Source organism: Myiozetetes cayanensis, unplaced genomic scaffold (genome assembly GCF_022539395.1).
Source record: "Myiozetetes cayanensis isolate MyiCay16 unplaced genomic scaffold, myiCay2020 scf2-11, whole genome shotgun sequence".
NCBI lineage: Eukaryota > Metazoa > Chordata > Aves > Passeriformes > Tyrannidae > Myiozetetes > Myiozetetes cayanensis.
Genome location: NW_026087411.1, coordinates 46,498,860 through 46,522,191, shown reverse-complemented (window position 1 = coordinate 46,522,191; position 23,332 = coordinate 46,498,860). Strand labels below are relative to the sequence as shown.

Here is a 23,332-nt window from a genome sequence, read left to right as displayed (position 1 = left end):
CAACTAGAAAAAAAGAGGGCAGGAGGAAACGGTAAGGCATGACAAGGTGAGGGAGAGAAAAGAAAGACAAAAGGAGAAATGAAGAGGAAGAAAAAAAGATGGAAAAGAATCAGAGGGCATGCCAGCAATATTTAGGGATCAGCAAATAAGGCAACAGAGACGGGCAGACAGCAAACGGAATGGCAGTGAAGGACAGAATAGAAAATATATTACTTCTCAGAAAGGAAAAAAAAGATTAATCATGAAAAGAAATAATGTAGAGTCAGGATAGCCTTATTCTTGGGGAAAAATAAAGACAATGAACAAATAGAGAAAGAAATCAAACAGCTAAGCAGGAGACTTTTACTGTGCCTACCTTTTTCACTGTATTTCCCAGTTGTTTCATTTGTCTGTTTTTTAACACCATCAACTAAGCTATTTGTGTTTTACACATATATGTGAATTCACAGTCACAACCAAATATCTTAAATAGGGGTGAGAGTTTATTCAGATTTACAATTTTGTGTTAATACAATAAAATTCTGCCCTGGATATTTTGGCTATTTCTGTGAAAGCCTAACAGTAAAAACATTCTTGAAGCAGTGGTGTCTTATGCAGTGTGAACCACAAAGCTGAAGATGGAGTAGCTGAGGTGTGCACCAAGTGGCAAGAACTGCTCACTTTGCCAGGTCATTGCTTTTATAGCAGTGCCTCATTTTTTATGAGGTTTAAAAAGAGACATCCAGGGCAAAGGGGAACAGAAAAGAAAAGAAAACAGGTACTGACAGGCAGATAGTGGGTGACTGCACACACGCTAGGATGCTGCTAGATGGTATCAGTTTCAAATATAATTGTTTCATAACATTCTGATCTCTGTTACAAATAAATAGACTATAGGATGCATCTTACTGCTTCAGTCTAGGCCTGTTCAAAGGAACCTAAGGCTTAACATTCCACATATTACATAATCTTATGAATAGTGTTGAACAAGTTATTATTTACTGCTGAAATTTATCCATGAGCATCTGCAGTAAGCAAGGTAGATAAAAGTATTGAAAGAGAATGTGTGACCATTGTCCAAACTCAAAATGTTAGTGAAGGACATGACTGGCAAAGGTCTGGCAAAATTTCTTGTTCATAAGCATTTCAGAGTCTTTATAAGAGAACCTCATTCACCCTCATTTTCAAGCCATTTAAACAATGTATAAGAAAAATATAAGTTCTACTGTCATTCTCAACCAACTGTATCTTGTCTGCCTTTTATTCCCCACCTTGGCTATGAATCAGAATGAATCGTGTACTAGGAAAGTCCCTTTTTAGAAGGTGTCCCTCATTCTGCTACCTAAACTCTGCAAGCTCCAGTGTTAATTTCCTTACAGATATTTAAAGGTCAAAACATAAAATATTGCAGTAAATATAGGGATATTAAATTGTTCTGGCAGACCTTATTTTCTTGTTAATGTCATTGAAATAATGAGGTTACACTGGTTTTAAAACTGGAAAATGAAACATAAACATTTCTAACTTCAAATTTATCAGGCATCAAAGCAAAAAAAAGCAAAAAGCCTCTAAAAAAAAAAAGCCTCTAAAGAAGTCCTTTGCAAGAACATATTAAAACTCCCCATCTGCTTAACAACATATATTTTTTATCTCAAATAATCTAGACTTATTTCCAAATAAGCCTACTCTGTCATCATATGGTGGCAAGTCTCTATAAGCAAAAGTTAATTATAGTTAATTATAATTTCCACACCTATAAGAAGAGAAGGAAACAAGGCTACCAAATGACAGTAGGTGACATGATGGCTTTTTTTAATGTGAACATGGATTCCCCATGGGCCAGAATGGGAAAATGATTATTGCATACAAACCTTTCCTCCACCACCAGTTTCAGTCACAAATATATTGGACTGTATTTGACCTGGATACAGAATGAAAATCTCTTTCCTAAATTGTGCACCTTATCTCCTTTACCCCCCTATTTATTTGTTGTCTTGAAATACATTTCTGGGGAGAAAGAATTTATTGAAATACAGTTTGAACCATGTTACTTTTTATAACCTTTACTTGCACCTACATTGTACAATCATTTGACACATCTGCTATATCAAGAACAAATCTGATTGAGGAGTTTTAATAAGAACTTGAATCAATAAATTATAACAGATTGGTGATTAGTACTATTATTTATATGCAATATTTTTGTACCCCTTATAATGCTGATGTCTGCTTCACAGGGATTAATCATTTTCATAATTTTGTCTAAGTAGTAATATAGAAAATGTCAAAAAGAAAATTAGATTTTCACTTCCCAGACCCAGAAATTTAATTAAAGCCAACTCCTTGTTGAAGGGGAATGTCCTTAGCTGGTTCTGTGATACGGCAGCAGCTCTACGTTCTGCCATGTGGGAGACCAAGGCTCAGAAAGTGACTCGGGGAATATTAATCACTAGGTTTCAGAGACTAAACACATGCTGAATGTGCCACAGTTGGTCCCAGCAGGTTATTTATGGAGTATATAAGTCAGCAGACAGCAATGATTTCTTATAAAGGCTGACGCTTGCACAGCCCACCTCAGAGATGGCGCTATACTGAAAGAAACCCTCTGCTTGGATAAAAACTGATCCATCAGGAAATCTCTAATTATCCAAGCATGAAAGGTCAGCTTCCCCTCATGCTGCACAAGTGTAAGATAAACACCTCAAGCACATTCCAGCTGTAAAGATCAACATCTTCTTCAGTCTGTTGGACATTTTTAGGGCAAACCCAAGTGTCTCCAGTCTGCAGAAGAAGAGTCCACATAGAAACTACCAAACTACTGTCATGCAATGTTGGGGGTAACCTGGATGAGGATGAGGAGTTTAGAAGGTGGAAAGAAATTACTTCTGGTAACATAGGCCAGACGGCATCAGACATACAGACTGCCTGTTAGATTGTGAGCTTTCTCTCTTGTGGGGGAGAGCAGGTTTCTCTGATTGGCCAATGTCCAGTTAGAGGCAGTTAGTTTTCCCAATTAAGAACTTAGTAGTTATCTAAAGATGCAGGTATTCCCTCTATTATGTATATCAATCTTAAATCCTATACAATGCCCTGTCCAAGTTTATATATACCTACTCCCTTTTTCCAGAACCTTCCTTATCTGCCTATAAAAACCCTCCATTTTGTAAAATAAAGTTAGATCAGCCTTAGCACCCACAGCTAGTGTCTCTGTGTGATTTGGTCCCTGAACTCGGCCGATACACCACCTGGCACAATGAGAGAAACTGCAGCTCAGCTGTGAACCCCGCTGGTCTGAGGTGATCCAGAAACCCCAAACCGTGATAATGCAAAGCTAAATTCCCAGCCTTGCAAAAAAGTGAGAGAAGCTAGAGGCATTATTTACTCATTCTGCCTACCCTCCCTCTTTAGATCTATTTTCTTTCATGCCTTGAACACTTACCTATGCTTCTCCTTAATTCACTGCTTCTTCAGCCTCTCTCTCAGTTCCTTCCCTTCATGACTCCTCTTTCCCCTATTTCCTGAATATTATTCCTTCCTTCTATTTATCTCAATTATTCTGATTTTTCACCCAGAGACTTCCTCATTAATATTAACTGCCTATGGACTAGAATGGGAGAACTGAGCAAGGCCATTCAGGACTTAGAGCACCATCCAGGGACAGTGGAATGCAGTCCTGGTTAGAAGTTAATGTGCATCCATGAATGAACACAAACATTTCTTGTTCAGAAGCTGACCTTTCTTTCTTAAAAAATAATTTTTTTCTGGAGAAGAGAGACTCTAAGGAGATACAGTCAAAATCATTGTATTTGCTATAGTAGTACTCAAATAATATGAATTAGAAAATGGCTTGAATTGAAAATCCATCCAAGCAGTTCAATGTAAATAATGCTAAAGTAATTAAACTCTATTACTTGATTTTATTGTTCATGTATGTGATTATTTTTCTCAATCCGATGGCAGCTCAAAAGTGACTTTTCAACCATGTATCCGTATCAAGTGATCATTGTAAGATGAACCAGTATGAGCAGAAGGGCTTTCAGTCAGAACAAACACTTTTCATTTCCAAAGACAAAGTCACAGCTTTCACTGATTCCAGCTGATACAAAAATTCACCTCCACTTCAGCTGGACATAGAAATAACGAAAGACAGATAGACCCTTCTGCACACACTTTTGCTACTGCTCCAGCATGTTTATTTTACGTTGACACTGGCCATCTTATTTTATAGGACAAGAAGTCTGCTTTGAAAGTTCATTTCTAGTTCCTCTTAAAGCCAATTAATTTCTAAGCAAGATTTTTTCATTATCTCTTGTCCTTCATTATTGCTAACCAGATTAAGCCTATGTGCACTGTCATCTCTATGTAATTTACAAATGAAATATATTGCAATAGAAGAACTAGTGAGAGATAAGGGAGAAAAACACCTATGGGAAGACATTTTATGCTGAATTTAATTACAGCCACTCAGTTTTCTCTAAGAATTACATTGTAGTTGTTTCCAGAGAAGAATCCAATGCCTGCTTCAAATATACCATGGGATCAAGCTCTGCTTGTTCTATAGATTTGGAGGCTTTTTAGACAGGGAGATGGGTATCTGCCGATACAGAAGCAGTGCAAACACTTGAGGGAGCAAACCTCAGATGTCACTGCTTGAACTTCAGTCAACACTGAAAATGGAAATGAAGGAGCTGCTGTGACTTTTAACCATGTCCTTTGAGCTAGTCTCATGAGCTTGTGCCAGTAGAGGAACACAAAAAACCACTTGATACTCTGATAGTTCATATTTATTTTATGACCGCAGTGAGAGAAGAATGCAGAAGACCATAAAAAATTCTTCAGGAAACTACTTCATGAAACTTCTGCAAATTCCATTAATCCTTGAGAGTAAAAATCTGGTTTATCTACACGCTTTTAGTTCCCTTCTCCGTCAACGTCTGTTTCTGTACACTTAGGTATTTCATACCAACAAAAAAATACAAAACATTTATAGCTGTCAAGAATTTAACAACTCCTAAATAGTAAACTTTAAGGAGCACTTTGAAGAAAATCCTAAAGCTGCAAATATGTGTGCTTTCAATTCCTTTTATTTTATTCCTCTAGTAATCACTGCCATTGCCTGCATTTTCTGATTTCCTAAGGTATCTCAAATGTTTTTAAGCAGAATTATTGAGGAACACAGATTTCAGAAAGTGTTGATATATTGAGGCTTCACAACACGCAACTTATTTCTTGTACCAACTGGTGCACTCTTCCATTTTAGGATCCCCTAAACTATGCCTCTTTCTTAATTACATTCTTGAGAAGGTTCTGTTCATAGAACATTGACCTTCACTTTAAAATCCCTTGCACACACAACCCTGAAATTTAATAGAGCTTTTGTGTGCAACAGAAAAGATTCAAATACGCTATCTAGCGTGATCAAATCAAACACAGTTTTCCTCCTCCCTTTTAGTTGCAAACTTTGCCTAAGCTACCTGTTTATTCTCCCCTTTTCTTCAGGGGTACTACGATTTTGAAAGATGGTTCAGAGATTCACGGCTGCATTGATGCACTGTGCTTGTACAAATAGCATGTAATATGGATAAATAATTTAATCTAACTCTAGAAGCTTTCTTTGAATAGAACATGGTTCTTGAGGCAATTTCTTGTACTTTAAAGCTTTAGTCCTTTTTATTAGCAGTTCCATATACAAACTAGGGTAAATCTATTTATTTATGTATTTGTTTATTTATTTATTTATCTATGTGGTAAAATCAGATTACTTCCAGATACAATAGTGTTTTACAGTCATCAGGAGAACTGCATCTTTTATCCGGATTCCTTTAAAATATATCATGCATATGATTACTCATAAGAAATAAAGTGATGCAAAGACATTTGTTTAAAGTGCCTACAGCAGTGTAAAACCTTGTCTTTTCTTGGAATCACCAACTTTTCTTCAACCAAAGATGTGTGGAAGCCTATTTTCCCAGGGAACCAAGACTCATAAAGCTGTAATGCTATTTTAAAAATAAAACTGTGTTCATAGGAACAGTATGTATTTAAATGGGGTAATACATTGTATATTTGTATGCAATTCCTGCTTTGAGGTAATGCTATAACATTCTTTGCCCTGCATAGTAACTAAATAACCATAAATGATCTTTCATGCATATGCAAATCTATCCCTCTAAGCACCTTATTAATTATTTCAAAGATACTTGGAGGTCACCACTCATGGAAATTTCTATGCATGAAGCCTCATTAATACAAGACATCACACAGAGAGATGGGATAGATTTTTGTTGCCATTAACAAGGGCAGAGAGTATAATCTGTAACATTTACTTTTTTATTATAATGACCAAAGAAATTCAGCCAGCTCCTATCTACAAGGCCTTCCTCTTAGCTGATACAGTGGGTTTGAACTGTGGGGCTGCTGCCACACTCACTGAACAGCTAATCCTATCAGTGCACCAGTTACTGTGCTCAGAGCTCTGGTCCTCAGCGCTGGCTGTTCTCAGCTGGACTAGTGCCTGCTGGTGCTAGATTAGCAGCTAAACACTAAGGAATTAATGTTGTTCTTCCAAAAATCACTGCAATGACATGTTTTGGAACAAAGTGAAGCTATGACATTATTGAGGTGATATATCACAGCTCATCAGCTGAGATGATTAGTCTTCTTTTGAACACATATTATCACCTGCTTAATTAGGCCCCATAACAGAAATCAAAGCAAAGCAAGGATACGACCACACAAAATACCTGAATGCAATGACAAAAATGTATCTTCTGGCATATCCGTGCCAGGAAGCAAGAAATTAAACCTACTTGAGAAGCACTGTTTATCTGAAATCCCTAGATCCTTTCCAGCTCAAGTTATCATATACTTGTGATGATAACACTGATCTTGTCTGTCACAGTGACCCTTTGCTGTTGCAGCTGCTGTTTATTTTTATTCTGTTGTGTGTGTGGTGCTTTCACCTCTAGGTTGATCCAATAAAAGATATAAAAAACTTGCTATGTTGGTACATTCCCTTGATAAAAATCGGGAACAGTGAGTCAAATGTTAATGGAAACTGCAGGCTACGTTCATTATGTTATCTCTATTTTTGAAAAACACTAGAATGAACAGAACTAATTGGAAGTGCAAACAATTTAAATACGCTTAATTACAAAATCAAACCCTCCTGTATAGATCAAGGGCAATGTGTGCACATATGCCTTGAAGAAGTGTGCCAATTTTTAAGTAAATCCGCTCTTACAAACTTAAAGACCTCTTAAAGACTACTTCAGCATTAGTCCGTGATGTTTAAAAATACACACATTAATGCAGACTCTTTTGATCTGTCTGTGCCACCTGGTCACCTACCATAACATAAATCTTATCAGACTGAATATGACTTTCTTTTGTATTCCGTTTAGAAGCAGGCTCAAATCAACATCTAACCTTTCAATAAAGTTCAGGTCTAATACTTTTTACTCTGAGTCATGCTCTGTTAGATATAACATGCATTAAACCCACACTGCCAAAATAAGAAAGAAATGTCTTTTCTTGGCATGCCCCATGGTATTCATTCCTGGCAAGGGAAATTAATTTTAGGCCTCACTGAGGTAACTAGAGAAAGCTGTATCAAACAGTGTTTTATCATCCTCACGTGTAAATAAAAACTGCAAATTACAGTTGTAAAATGAAGATTTTGAACTGTAGACTGTAAAAATGCTATCTTATGCTATTCAGTAGAAGTACCATGATAAGTGGAAAAGAAAATCACATGATACTGTTCTGAATGAAATGAAAGCTGCTGGATCCATAGCTGTGAAGAAGGCTAAAAACCTCAGAATAGTAAGAAGGGGTTCATAACTCAGGGATGTCACCTCTTCACAAGTGTGATGAAACTCAGTCTCATGACTTTCTCAAAGGACAAAAAATAGTCATTAGTTCTTAACTCCAGTATAACTTAATATCAGAGACTACCAAATTACTTGTATATGAGAAAGCTAAGTTCAGTAGCTGCAGAAATGAACCAATGAAGTTACAACAGCTCTGCTTAGGTTCTCCATTCTGCAAAGCAGTTTGAAAGACAGTACTTCCAAATGCTTTCCTTTTTTGATAGAGAACTGCTAACACAACAGAGAGAACTGATGGAGGTAGCAATCAATGAGAGAGGAAATGAACTGCAATTGTATTATTATTACTACTGCAATTAGAACTACTTAAAGGTATAGTATTATGAAAAAAAAATCTGATTTGGGGAGTTCTGAAACTTTAAGATTAACAGTATTTTAGCATTCTCATATTTATCTATTATAACAAAGTATAACACAGCTGAGGTTAGACTAGCAGTACTAGCTTCTTTTCCATTCCCTCAGCTGAACAGTAGAAGTACACTCATACTTTGTGCATCCTTTAGAGCATCCCTATGCCTATGCCTTCCTCACCATTCAAAGACTTAAATCAGCATTCCAGCTCCATCTTCTTGCATATTCTCCTCATCCTACCTGTACTCTGCTTCTACTGTTCAATTCCCATAACGTTCAACTTCAGCAAACAGAAGAGAGAAAAAGACTGGCTTGCAACTGCCAATTAGGGGTAAAAATTCTGAAAACTTCTCAGTCTTGTCTCTGAGAGAAAAGGACTTCTGAAGTGAGCAACTGGAGTTGAAGATATAGAAACATCCTAATACAGGCTTTGTGCAGCATGACCAGCAATGGGTTTACAGACTGAAGAGGTGGAAGAGTCATTAGTTTGACACATAAGCCTGAACTGGAGGAAGCTCTGTGACACCAGCCATAGCAGCAAGGAGGCCCACAAGAGAGGAGAAAGATGAGCTGCCTGCTGCACCACTGGCATTAACTGATTAACCCAAGGAACTAACAGAAGAAAATGGAAGAAAATCAATAAAAGAGGCAGGGGAAAGGATGGATTCAACTCAAGCAGCTTATTAATTTGCGTGGGAGCAGGAAATGGATTAACTTTTGGAGAAGCAAGGAAAGAGGATGAGAGTACAGACTAACCACACGGTACTACAGTAATGTTAAGGTCAAGGAAAGAGCATTGTTCTGTTTCTCATGACAAGTTTTCCTACACAACATTAAAAAGTGTTTTGTGCAGTATGACATCAGTGTGTAAATGCAGTAGCAGAGTGAACTGTTGTGGGGGAAGTAAAACGAGACCTGGTGAGATGGCACATAAACAGCAGTTCTAGTGAAATGCGAAGAAACATTGCTCACTTGCTCTTGGAGTAATAAAAAAATAAATAATTTTAAAAGTTCTTACTAATGTACTTTCAATACCCTCAGGGCATGTTCTCAGGTTAAGTAGATGACATTGTCCTAAGAAATTCTGTCAATTTTTCTCCCACCTAGTGGGTTTTGAAACTTACTTGTCAGCCATTCAAGTAACCACACAAATCTATCTCCTGTGCAGCTTCTAATATGCTGGAAAACTATTCTCATACCACAATACAGCACTTGTGACAAACACATATGCACACATTCAAAATTAGCGACAGGAAAAAAGAATTCCATATATAGAATATATTTCTTCACAGCAAAATTTTTGACAATTTTGCAGCCAACATGCCAGTGGAATTGAAACGATTCTCAAAATAAATCTTGCGTATTCTGTTTAAGCCTTCATTTAGTTAAGTCAAACTTTGTTTCCTACTCAGGTAAAACATGTAATCTTCCATCTTCTTAAAGCAATCTACATTTCATTCAGTGAGGTGAGAATTAGTCGTAATAACTTCATCACTAGGAAGGTGATTTAAAATTACCATTGCAACCCTTTTTTATTAGTACTTAGGCCAAGAAAGTTAATAATTTACTTAATTTAAAAGTGAAAATGTGGAGGTGATGGTGTTTTGGTTTTTTTAACCAGAGGACAATGCTATCATCTGCTTGCACTTCATGATTATAAAATACTAATGTGAGAGAAGTATACATTTGATTTTAAAAGAAACACCCCTTGGAATCCACTTAATTCTCCAGTTCACGTGCTCAGCGAGAACCACTTCCATATTCAAATATTTTCTCCAAGAAATTAAACAACTCCTATGAAAACAGTATAGTTCCACTGATACTCTCAAAACTAATACATGAATAAAAAAAACAACTTACTCTGAAATCAAAACCACATAAACTTCAAAGAAAAAAATCATCTGAAACATACCTACACAAGGGAGAGAATAGCCAAGCTCCGGGTCATGGATGAACTGACGGTCGTTCAGCATAGTCACACAGTACAAATGGAAACAGTCCAGGCAAATGACATGGCGATGCACACATTGGAACACAAGCACGGGACTCCTGTTAAAAACAAAACAGGGAAAATGATGAATGAGGACTGGACTGAACTCCACAAAAAGCTACATTTCAAACTTAAAATTTAATAATGATATTTTTTTTTCATTCATAGTACTCAAGGTTATTACACACATTAAATTAGAATTTAGCCTGGCATATTGCAGCACTTTTAGAAAGAGATGGCTTCTAAAATGAATCAGATATGAGGAAACGGAAGTTAAGCTTTTACTGGAAGTTGAAACTTTGAAACTGAAAACTGGAACCTAAAGCAAGAAAAGTGCTTTAGTAACAGGAATCTTTTGTGCAAGGTGAGGAAAGATCATGTATGGTAAAACATCGAATGGTGACAGGTAGGATAAAATAGGAAGGAAACCAGCTAGGAAAGCTAAATAGGATTTTGTGAAGACCACCCCGTGCCTTCAGTCTGTCAAGGCCACCATTTGAACTCTGCATTGAGGGCATTCCCTCAGTAATAATGAGTAAAGTAATTCAGCTTCTGTTCAGAGGTATGGGATTCAGTCTGGGAATGAGACACCTAAACATAAGTGCTGCATATAAATAAAAACCCATATGCTAAGTGAGAAATTCCTGCTATAGTCAATATACTTAATGGAAGTTGGAGCTCATCAGCCTCCAGGTACCTGCATTAGGGTGAGCTGAATCACCAGCTTGGCTGCATTGTCTATATTGACTAGGTCTCCATGGGCCATTATAGGAGTTCAGACCCCCACCATCTGTGGGCAGGACACATTGGTGGGACAACTAAATATGGCTATCCCGAGCTTGACAGAATACTGCTTATGGACATGCAGAGAGGAAACACTTGGAATGAGTGAGGATAAACAGTTTTATTTCTGAGTTGACCTGCGCTCAGAAACTCTCCCTCCAGTGGTGGTCAGAGCAAGGAGAGGTAGTGGTCCCAAAATCCTGCCCAGGACCAGTACACCAGAGGTGAAAGAAAAATTGAGTAATACAGGAAATATTACATACACATGAAATGTGCCTTCACTGCAGGAACACATGGAATTAACCTAATGGATTTGCTCTAATGTAATTTATCTTCTGCCAACTCCTGATGGATGTATCTTAACTGTCAATTCCAGAGTAACGCATGTTAGACAACCCTGCTTGCTTATCTCTTATCCTTCAGGACTATTTTGAGAGCTCAAGTCTCAAAATTGGAAAAATAAAGAGAGGGATGTTAAGCAGACCATAACAGTGAGATTCCCATTCAGATGCTGAATTACTTTACTCCTTTAATTTGCCTGAGGGCAAATACAGGTAGATGTTCAACACAGTTAAATTTTTTTAGTAACTACGAGAAAAAATAATTATTTTTAAAAACAAAGGGAGGAATTCTCACACAATCATGGTACTCCATGAGACAGGTATGAAAATACATCAAATACAGCAAGACTTGTGATAAAAGATTAGACTTAGCAAGACAGATATATCTTCTACAAAACCTGCCAGATGATGCTTTGAAAACTGACTGGAACAGTAAAACACCAAGCACTCAGTGTGAGAATACAGCTTCAAAATGTAATCAGTAATTTCAGATACTATATACAAGCATTTAATCTTCCATGAAAATATGTTTTAGCTTGCACATACTATAGAATTCATGGCAGAGTGTTGGTATCTCCAAAAATATAATCTCTGTGTTTTAAGGATTTTGTTGAATAAAGCAGCTTAAAAACTGAATTAAATAAAACCTCCCCATTACTAATCCTTATTAGTTGCCCACTTGCTGTTCTGAATGTAGCAAATAATAATTTTAAAAAGACAGCTGTAAGGCAAAATGAGCAGCTCATCTGTGTCAGTTTAGCTCTGGATGGCCCCAAAATCATTATAGAGAGGTGGAGGAGCAGTTATATAGTCCTTAGAATGCAAAAGTCCCTATGGCTCACTAGTCAAATGTAACCCTTAGAAAAACACACCAAGTTTTCTTCCTGAAATGCAGCCATAATCAAATTTGCCTATAGCTTTAATGGATACCTTACTTTTAGGGCTAATTGCTCTTTTTTGTTGCATCTGTATCTTGTGTATCTTTTCTAGTTTCAAGGGAACTGTAGACTGTAAAAATGCTATCCTATGCTATTCAGTAGAAGTACCATGATAAGTGGAAAAGAAAATCACATGATACTGTTCTGAATGTTTCTTAATTGAATTCATCAACAATGAAAGCTGCTGGATCCATAGCTGTGAAGAAGGCCTGGAATTCCCTGGTTCTAAATTCACACTTCTCTGACCTTCATTTTAAACACAAAATGTATCTCATGTGTGAGGTGAGATCCACAAGAGAAAGCCAACAAAAGTGGAGCATCTTAAAGAACCCAGGCCAGAAATGAAAATGGTGCTAATTAATATTTCCACCTAAACTTGTATGAAACCAAGACTAACAGCAATTCATTATGCAAATGAACTACTATGATCAGTTTCTACTGTAAATTATTTTCTGGTAATTGATTTTGCTTTTTAATGTATTACGACTGTTTGAAATCAAAATTATGTTGTCCAGAAACGGAACAGTTATATATGTATACATTTAAACTGCATCTTTAGGAACAATGTTAATCTTTAAACATGCTACTTTTTAACACTATCAGACTCCAAGCAATGTGTACAAGATAGATATAAACCTGGGTTCTGACTATGTCACAAAACACATGCTATGACAGTGTCCATAATTTTGCAGCCCACGGCATCTGTGTCGTAAGGCTTTGAGAAGCTCAAACTGTATGCACTACAGATTTATCAAAATTCATTTGGCATTTGAACAATCACGGCATTCCAACATTTGCAGATTTTGTATCAAAAGAATGCAATTCTACTTTAAAAGAGGCATAAAAGTCTTGTTCCTGAGATCAGTAAAGATGAAGATATAGTGATTATGCTCATAATGAAGCTAGTAAATACTCATTTAGGAAAACTCCAACAGTTATTGACAGAAACCTTGCTTGAACCAAACACAATTTATTTTAGAAAGGAGTATTATGAAAGTAAAAAAATTTGCCATATAGTGTAACAAGGGTCCTTGCTCAATCTAACATAACAGGTTAGTAATGTAAATCTGATATAGATTTTAGAAGGTATCTCACTGGTTCCATTTACATAATGTGTTTGGCTGAATTAGAGGCTTCATGAGAATAATACATAAGAAAAATGTTTCTCACAGCAAGGGATAAATTGGTCCTTTTTGTTCACCAATTAGGATTGTAACCACTTTTAAAAATTGAAAATCCAACATTATAATGCATCACAGGAAATTTCCATAATAATTCACTCGCTCTTGTGTTCAGATTCCTTTTCATTAGAATTTTATCAGCATGCATTGCCTTAAATGAAAAAGAAAGGAGACCCTAAATGTTTCTGCTTTGTGTTACTACTGTTGGATGACTGCATAGCACAACAACAGCACGGATGGAAGGGCTTTCTGGTCTGTACGCTCTTTCCGCCTTCTCCCCAAAGCAACAAGATGCTAATAATTTTCAGGTAGACCACCACAGTATACCAGCTAGATAAAGATATGAAGACTTGGTCTTGTTTAAGATAAGAAGACCTCTGAAAAATAAATTGTTCTAGTATATCCCAAAATCTAATGAGGATTATTAGTGTATTGATAGTGGGTCCAATGGCTATGAATGTGAGGTGCTACTCAGCATAAGGAATTATTTGTAGACATAACAGTGGATCAGTTAATGTATCTTTCAATGCCTACAGAAAAAAAACATGGGGCGATTAGTCCCTTGCCTGGTCTTTACTTTTCATATTTTGAAAAAAACTAGACTCAATAAAGGTTAAAGAGCACACCACAAAAATCAGACCATTATTTTTTTAGAAAATGTGAGCAGCCACAGTCTGAAGCACTTTGGAGCAAGTAATATATTTAAGCCTGCAGTAATATGCGAAAATTCACATTGGACAAATCTGTGAAACCCCCTTGAGGTCATTTCTAGGTGGCAGTTGGATTTTTCTCACCTCAATCTCAAAATCTTAACCAAATAATAACAAAGAAACCTTAGTAGATGTCTATAAGGCTGCCTTGCTGGAATTACAGTCAGCAAAGCAAAAATAGCCATGTGGGATTAATTTCTGTGCAGTAAATAAATATGAATGCACACAGCTATATCACAGCCTTTAACCCCACCTATGAGTACTATATTTATCATAAAACACTTCTGCATTTCTAGCACATTTTTCCTGAACTTCAAAAAGCTTTCTATATAAGTACTATGAAATAATTTCACTTATAAATGGATCTCTATGTCACTGTAAAGAAAAAAAAAAGGGAAGTATAAACTTTCATGACACAGACACTACAGGCACTCTCCTGCTTCATAAACAATCAAAGTAATTAAACAGAAATACTGTCCTTGAGCAGCACTCAATCCATTTTGGCTCTACCCTTGCTGCAGAATGGAATTACAATGCCTAAATAAGACAAATTATTCATTCATAACATGGCTTCCTCATAGAACCATTCTTCCTATATGGAAGAATACAGTCTTTTAATTCATACAAAGCTAGTGTCACATCTGGCTTTCCTGTCTACCACATACATCACATAGTTTTATTCAAAACTATTGAAAGAATTGCCGGTTTATGATGGTTTAAGTGCATGGTTTTCTTAACATGAAAATACTTCCAAGTACTTTCTGGTTGAATATGTTACTGGTTGAAAAATCCATTAGAAAGATGCTACTATTTATATAAAATATGAATACAGAAAATGTAGAAACTGCAGTGATTTCTGATTTAGAACTTATGCAGTTTGGAGGTAGGAACAGCAGCAACTCCTGTTTTCTAATGAGCAATATGCGATTATGGATTAACAGAAACAGTGACCTACCAGTTGCAGGCAACCTGTAAGTAACAGTGCAGGCTCCAAATATTTAGAAAAGGGTAGGCATCTAAAATGGGTATCAAGACCTTACAAGAGAAAAGAAAAAAATTATAAAGTACTAAGAAATAAATATCACTGATATGACTGTGCAGTCAAGAATCCATTTTTTAAGGACTTGGGAATACAAAAAAAGTATATCCCTGCTTTTCCCTTCCTAAGGGATAAAAATAAGTCTTTACATAGACTATGCTAATAAAAAACCCCCAGTATATACAAACACAGCACCATCACAAAACTGACCTATTAAATCCCTTAGAATGATAACAAAAAAAGAATTTTTTTTTGGTCTTTGATCACTTGCCACACAATGTATCACAGGTCATGAAGTGAAGGTTATGAACAGCATGTGACATCACTGTGCGAGCTTAAATTTTCTGGCTGTGCTGCTGCATAAAAATGTATTCTGACCCACAGCTGTTAACTTAAAGGGGCATCAGCAAGTGAAATCTGACCTATTTTCTCCTCTATTATGTTACATGTTTTCCTCTAAAGTGTGCTTTTATGTTTCTTATTTCTATTGGAAGGCAACGCCAAGAGGACAGAACCCAGAAACAGCCTGACAGTAATAAACCAGAATATAAGAGGGAAAAACAGGCGTGCTTAAAATTAGTGCACATGATGGCAAGTGCTCCTTTCAGCAATGTTCCTGTTAACTCTGTTAACGTTTTTTTTCAGGCTATGGAAGTGACACACTTTATTGCCTATAAAGTCTCTGATCAATGTGGCAGGCAACAGCATCTGCCTCCTGAGGACACAGGCAAGGGAATTCTATGTACATGTACCGGTATATTCATATTAGCACCTGGTATTATACATGTGCTATGCCTGCTTGCTCAGATGTGCCTTGCGTGAGCTCCATGTTCAGACACAATAACCACCCTTGGACTAACACCTGAATCTTATGATATCAAGGAGTAGACAGTGACTGGGCTGGAGGAGACACTTCCTGTAGTCAATCAGATTAGCTTTTTGCAGTGCTCCTCTGCCCAGCAAATAACTAATAAATCAGTCATGCTTTGAAAGGAGATCAGTAGAACCTGCTCCTTTTCCTTCATCTGTCCTTTTAATACCTCACTAATGCTTCACTGGAGAGAAAAGGAAGAGATCTCAGTAATGGAAGCAAAAGATGACAAATGTGAACAAAGCAAGCAGCTCATGAACTGCCGTAACTCAAGCCCTGGTTAGCTTGCTGGTTACCCTTTGTAGCTTGCTGACCTCCAGCTTACTGTGAACCCATTCATCCATACTGGCTCTTTTGTACACAATGACCTCACAAACCCATGCCACTTGTACCCTCAGCCTTTGCTACCCAAGGGTTGCAAATGCTTCTTTCACACTTCCCTGGCTTTCAGCTGCCTCACAGCAGACTTTCCTGTGCCCCAAGGCAGTATCCAGCCTTTAGCAGCACAGGCAAAACTGTATATCACTGACAGCCCACAGCTGTTTGCCCAAGGATCCTTCCTTTCACAGGCTCCTAACTTTCTGATTAGAGATATCTGAGTTTGACAGATTAGAGACATAGTCAGAAATCAGTCTAGTTTGGTTTTCAGGAAAAAAAAAAAAAGTCATTAAGGCAACTAATGAAGTTGGGAGAATGACGGGATATCACAATAAGAGGAAAAAGGGCTAACTCAACCTTTACAAGAAGCACCATGTGATCTTTCAGGAATTAAGAATGAAAAAATGAAAAAAGTCAAAATGCCTTCGTGCCCTAATGGCTTCTTATACTACTGATTGGTCCCATTTGATCTACTGAGGTCCCACTGATTTTTTCAAGGATTGAAACCTTATTTGGTTTTACTTTCTACAGTTATGCTAGTAAAATTAACATTGTCAGCAAAGGATCTTATACCACTAGACTGCAACTGTCTAGTTTTTTAATTGTTAGAATGGGCCCTGACATCGCTTTTACACTTGTCAAATAACAAAGTCCCAAAGAGTTCTCAGGAATAGTCCAGGGGTTATTGTGTGCTGTCTCCAACAGGCAACAGCAGCATGCATGTGGACACTTTGGCTTAAAAACTAAGAGTCCCAACACACCTTTAGTCTAGGACCATTCTCTTAACACCTCAGCTTACCAAATTATTCTGTTTTCTCATTTTAGACTCAACTCCACTCCCCAAACCAAACCTTTTGAGATAGCCTGTGAAAATTATGTTGTCTGTAAATACATTAAACAGAAGAAAAGTTCCCTAAGACGAAAGACAAGACAAAATCATGACCTCTTTTTGTTTTCTTGGGGATGTTGAATTCCCTGGAAAGATAAAGAAAGAAAAGAATATTGAATATAATCTTAAGGCATGCTATCATATTATACTCTTCATTCCCTGGGACTTCAGGAGGAACTAGGATCCTTGGATACAGTCTGTCACCACTGTGTAAATTTCAGTTATTCTCTTTCGGTTAGCTTTGAAAATACAACCTGGAGCATGAACTTTTAGATTGTATTTCTTAACATATATAAAAGAAAAAAGATTGGGAAAAAAGGAAAGATAGAGAAGGGGAAAAGAGGGGAGAGGAAAGAAAGATGTAAGAGGGAACAGAAGGTGCATTTGCTCCCAGAGAACTATCTTCCACCACCTTACAATTACATTTTATGCTTTTCCTCATCTTTCTTTTCAAATATGAATATTCAGTTTTTATGTTCATCCAAACAATAACTTGAGGGTGCTTCCCATTAAATGAATCTTCAGTCTAAGCCAAAGATATGACTATTATCTTATAAACAAAAACACCCTAAAGCTATTGTTATAACAAAGAGATTTCTTTATAGAAACCCCCTTTTTTTCAGTTCCTCACTATCTTTAAAATTTTCAGATACTATTTTACCACCGTTTCCTCCTCAAGACAAATATCTTTGTATAAACATCAAGGTGTAGTTATTTGAGAACACCTTCTACATCAGCATCTCCACTCGAAGAAAAGCAAGCCTTGGGCTAGCAAGTCTCATACAAAGCATTCTGACTGGCAGATTTTAAGTGTACAGAGTAGTCAACTATCTCCTTAAAAATCTGAAGAAAATAGTTTGCAACGTCCGCTAGAAAACTGTACTAGCAGTGAAGATGGTTTCTTTATGTCGTATTCATATTGTGAATTTCTGTTTGCGATCTTATTATGGTCTTCTTGTCACATCTGTGGAATTTAAATGCCCAAACATGCAGACAACTCCATGTTTAAATTTCATTTACCTCCTCCACCTTTTTCCCTGCATGTCAATTTCCAGTACATAACAGAGCAGATGGAATTAACTTTCTAACTAGGAAAAAAACCAACAAACACCACACACTCCCACACACAAATTCAGTTGTAAAACCAAACAAATTATTATAAAGTTTGGGAAGTATAACTTATGAATTTGTAACTAGGCCAATAAAAATATGCAGAAAAATTCTAAAGATTGTATAGATAGTAACTCAAAAGAGGATCCTGGAAGCTCAAATAATTTTAGGTGCCTGTTTTCTGTTTAATCTCAGCACACATCTTCATTAGTTTTTTACTGCCTACTTGGAAGCTGCCTGGTCCTCTTTGTGCCTGTTGTTTCAAGGAATTACAGTTTGTTTTAGGTCTCAGGTAATGTACTGATCTTTTACAGGACTACTCAAGAAGAATATTCTCCCTAGCTGACCTAATGATCTGTGTAACACTTAGGAAGACTGTCATTAATCCAAATATAACATTGTATTTTTATAGGAATTCCAGATCTTGATATCTGAACAATACACAGATGTGTACAGGTGAAAGACAATAACAAACAGGCACTTCTGAGATTTATTCCTCTTCTGCACTTACTGAGTATTGCAGGAATGGAAAAAAGGGTATTCACAATACTACTTTATAACGTCATCTCTGACAATCCTGTTTGTGATGCCAACAAGAACTGACTTATGAAAGAAAACACACTGTAAGAAAAAAATTGTTGTGGCATTTCCTCTGTTCTTCATGAAGATCAGGTTTTTAGTTAATGAAATAGTGATACACTATTCATATAGATGTCACAGTACTTATACGAAGACACTTGCTGGAAAAAGAGTGTTCCCAAAAGGGCATGTATCTTGAGAACCATCACTAATACTTCACTTTGGTCCAACTTTCCCTTGCTTTGATGAAACAGTTTACTGCCCACATCACAATTAGCTAACTACATGGACTGACAAATGGTGAGGGAAAAGGTGTACGGATTTTTCATCTTACCTCTTCCTTGTCCTCATTGAGCATTTGCTTAAAAAGGACAGAGCAAGCAAAATCTGCAACTTTCTTGGATGGCATATAATAGCCACAATTGTCAGCACTAATGAATAGTTTTCACTTCTCGTGGCTATCTACAGCTTTCCCAGAACACCTAGGTCATTCCCACAGAAATTATTCATACTGACTCTTCTGTTACTCTCTCTCTGTGTTAGAAGAAGTAACCTGGTCTTGGGAGAGAAGACAGGTTATAGTAGAAATTTGATACATATCCCAATATTTCAGAGAAATAAAGAATAAGAAAGAAAAATTCAGAAACATTAATGGACATTAGTAAGGTAAGTTTCCTTCTACCTAAAATTTTCTTTTGGCCACTCCCTTGAAACACCATATTTAGCTGCATATGAGTTGGGGTCTGGATTACAGTCTAGCTATCAGGAAAAAAAGGAGTAGTAAAAAGAGTACGGAAATAGAATGGAAAACACGGAAACAAACAATTTAACATAATAATAAATAAAACTCATTTAACATATGATATAATATCCTGGAGATGCCCTGCAATGCTTATGGATAATATCATTACTTAACTTCATGGTCCACCTATTCACAGGCTGATAAAACCACAAACTATATAAAGGAATCTTTCACTACAAATGGTGGATTTCTTCCATTACAATGACAAAGAGAGTATATTTGTATATGGGGTCTTTGATCTGGTTCAGCCCTAAGAATCTGTACACCACAAAAATGTGTCCAAGGAATACATTTGGACTCTCTGACAAAACCCTTCCTGCTCCTTCTTTTGTTCAGGGAACAAAGAGAGATACATTACTACTCAAAACATACTGACAAAACAAACAAACAAGAAAGTATCACTTAATTCAAAATGTAGGCTGAAATAACAAACATTTCCCAATAGAAATGTTTCTGAAATTCCTGCATTTTCTCTGTTCCAAATTAGAGAACTGTACCTGAAAAAAATGGAACCCCACCTTGGTATTTACCAACGAACACTGGAAATTAGATCACTCACCAATCCCTATCCTTCATTTTTAAGTGAAACATTCATACTATTGTAATTTTCCTAATCAGTTCAAATATTATATATTAAAACTGTACTCCATGGTATATTTCTTAGGGTTTTTATAGTCATAAGTCCTTAAGAAATCAGCATTGCTTAAAAGAGAATGACATTCACCTATTGTGTTTCAAAAAAAAAAAAAAAAAGGCCAAACAAACCAGGACATCAGGAAATTACTTGATCAGATTTTGGTTTTTACTTCAGATGCCATGCAGAAATAACCTCTGAGATTAAGATTGTGCATGGTAAAAAATAAACTGGTTTTTTTTTGTGTTAGTAATCAAGAGAAAAGTACGTTTGGCAGACTGTAGTCTGTAGATTCTGTCAGATAAAATAGGGGGGGAAAACTGGAACATATGAATGCAGATTTCCTGGTTCAAAACCCTTAGAGACGCTGAGGAAAAAGACTTAACTAAGAAGTGAGTCTCACTCCTTTAATATGTTTTAAAAAATCTAAAAGGCCACATGGTGTATAGCTCCATTCACAGAATAAACTGCAAAAACTTCTATGGGATATTAAATTCCATATCATAAGTTACAAGTCATGTATATGGTTCATGTAAAATTTTATTCAAGTACACTATTACTGAGTTTACATGTAACAATATCCACAAAGGAAATGTCAATAGATGTTTGATATTTAAATTTTAAATAATTTTAATTCATGCATTTTCTAGCATATATATCATTTACTGTCAAACTGTAGTCTCACAAAGACATAAACTTTTCTGGTAATGATGAAGAAAGCCTTGAAATTCAGTGATGAGAATTGGAGAGCACATAGAAAATGCAGCTGAGCATATTATGTTAACAAGTGAGGACAGTAAGAGATCTAACTTGTCTAAGTCGTACATCCTCCTCTCAGTGTCATGTCATGTCTTTGAAAGTAGTTCATACAGAGGATTTATGCTTTCTTTGAGAGACAGGGTGCTGTCTTGAGCTCAGCCCCACTTATTTCTAAACAGATTAACATAACATAGACTTTGATTAACACAAAACCAGTGACTGAATCTGGTAGAAATTTGGTGTTGCTTCTCTGAAGTTATGACAGAAATGCATTTGGTTGCAGTCTGCAAAAGAACAATTATATGACAGCAATGAAAAGCTACACAAAACACTGGCAGTTAAGTTTCCAAAATGACTATCAGAAAAGTTAAGACTTGCCACTTCTTTTTAAGATCTGATTCTGTTTGCATTATAAACAATTGCTAAAATGTCATTTACTGTATCTGACCACAATTTGGTCTTACACGTCTTTGAATAACTACAAAGATATAACTCAGTGTGAAAAATAATATCTTATATTGACAGGAGCAGACCAGGTGTCTTATTCACATCTAAAAAAAATTAATTGCACAGCAGCTGCATACAGAAAACATGTTTGCACCTGCACATCTGTTTATTTTATCTGGAAAACATTCTGCTTTAGCATTTATTGGACATATTTGCATTTTTAAGGGGAGGATGACAGAAATTTCAATTCTGAAATAAAATTAACTTCGAAAAGTTTTACCCAAACTTCCTTATCTGTCAAAACCGTACCTTTCTCCCTCCACTCCAAACACTATAATCAATATCTTTTTCATACCACTTATTCAAGGGTTTGGGGCACCAGTTAAGGCCAGTGAATCTCACTGCTATGCTTTGCCTGGCCTTATTTAGAGTTCTGAATCAGAGAGAATAAAAGTTCATCAGCCAAGTTAAAGGTTTAAATGCAATAAGGCACTGTTTTTAGGATGCTCACAGTACTACCCTCCACACCAGGCTTCCCAGCAGTTACATCTTTGGCTAACAGGTACTGGAGCTGACTCTGCTTCATTCTTCCTTTGTGGCAACTTCATGCCCTGCAGGCAATGTGCAGACCAAGAAGGAAAAAGGAAAACAAACAAACAAACAAACAAACAAACAAAACCAAAGACCAAAAACCAACCAACCGAACCAAAAACCACCAAAAAACAAACCCAACCAGACCAAACATAATCCTTGAAATGACAACTCCTAGGAATAGTCAGCAATTCAAGTGCATGGATTCAATACAAAGCTCTTCCAGTAACTGCCAAACCCTGTAAGGATGATTGATCCCCCCAGAATTCTCAGGCCAATTGTTATCAAAACTGACTCACACATTTCCCATTATATAAGGTAGCAATTATGTTTCCCACTCTGTCTTGCATTAGCTAGCCTGACAGTGATCTGTTCAGCCATGTGTGATTCATTAGGTTTGCCTTCTGTTTCTAAACATGAGCTACAGAAGAGAGCAGCCCTTGAACCCCAGCCTGCCCTGCTGAAGTGTGAGAAGTCGATGACATTTCCTTGTCTTGTGGCATCAGAAACCCAGCAGCCTCCTGGCACTCTGAATCACCACACTACACGTGCTCAGCTGAGCAGTGGAGCGACACAGGTTTTATAAATAGTGCCTACACAGGGTTTCAGTGTACTTGTGTAAAGGACCTTTTTATTTGAGGGTTGGCCTCACTACAGACAGCCTTGTTACATGGGGTGAGGTTTATCGGATTAGAAGCAACACTGTTAGTATTCAGGACACATTTCCAAGTGCATATGACATGTCAGCTGCTTACATATCTTCCAATTCTGCTTCACATATTCCTTTTAAAGTTAAACATGAAGTGACAGAAGTGTAGAAATATCTGTGTCCTGCACTCTGTGAACATAACAGCTAAAAAAAACACCTTGACATGTCAGCTGACAACAGAAAAAATATCCCTGATCTCTGCTGAGGCATTGTGATTCTAACATCAACTATATGTAACAGAGAGAAAAACTGAAAATACAGAATCATGAACTTCACAATTAAATACATGCATATAAAAAATATGAGGAATTTTGTTTGCATGGCCCTAGTCACAATTTCAGTCTTTGCTCCTCTTTCTGTGT

General features: G+C 36.7%; 1 protein-coding gene across 1 annotated transcript in view; it reads right to left on the bottom strand.

Annotated features, from left to right (window-relative positions):
- PRKN (parkin RBR E3 ubiquitin protein ligase) overlaps nt 1-23,332 on the bottom strand; it is a 705,198-nt gene that overhangs the window by 256,502 nt on the left and 425,364 nt on the right. Inside the window, exon 7 of the mRNA XM_050316170.1 lies at nt 10,132-10,268. Coding sequence (XP_050172127.1) covers nt 10,132-10,268 — 137 coding nt within the window. The remainder of the gene's footprint in view (nt 1-10,131; nt 10,269-23,332) is intronic.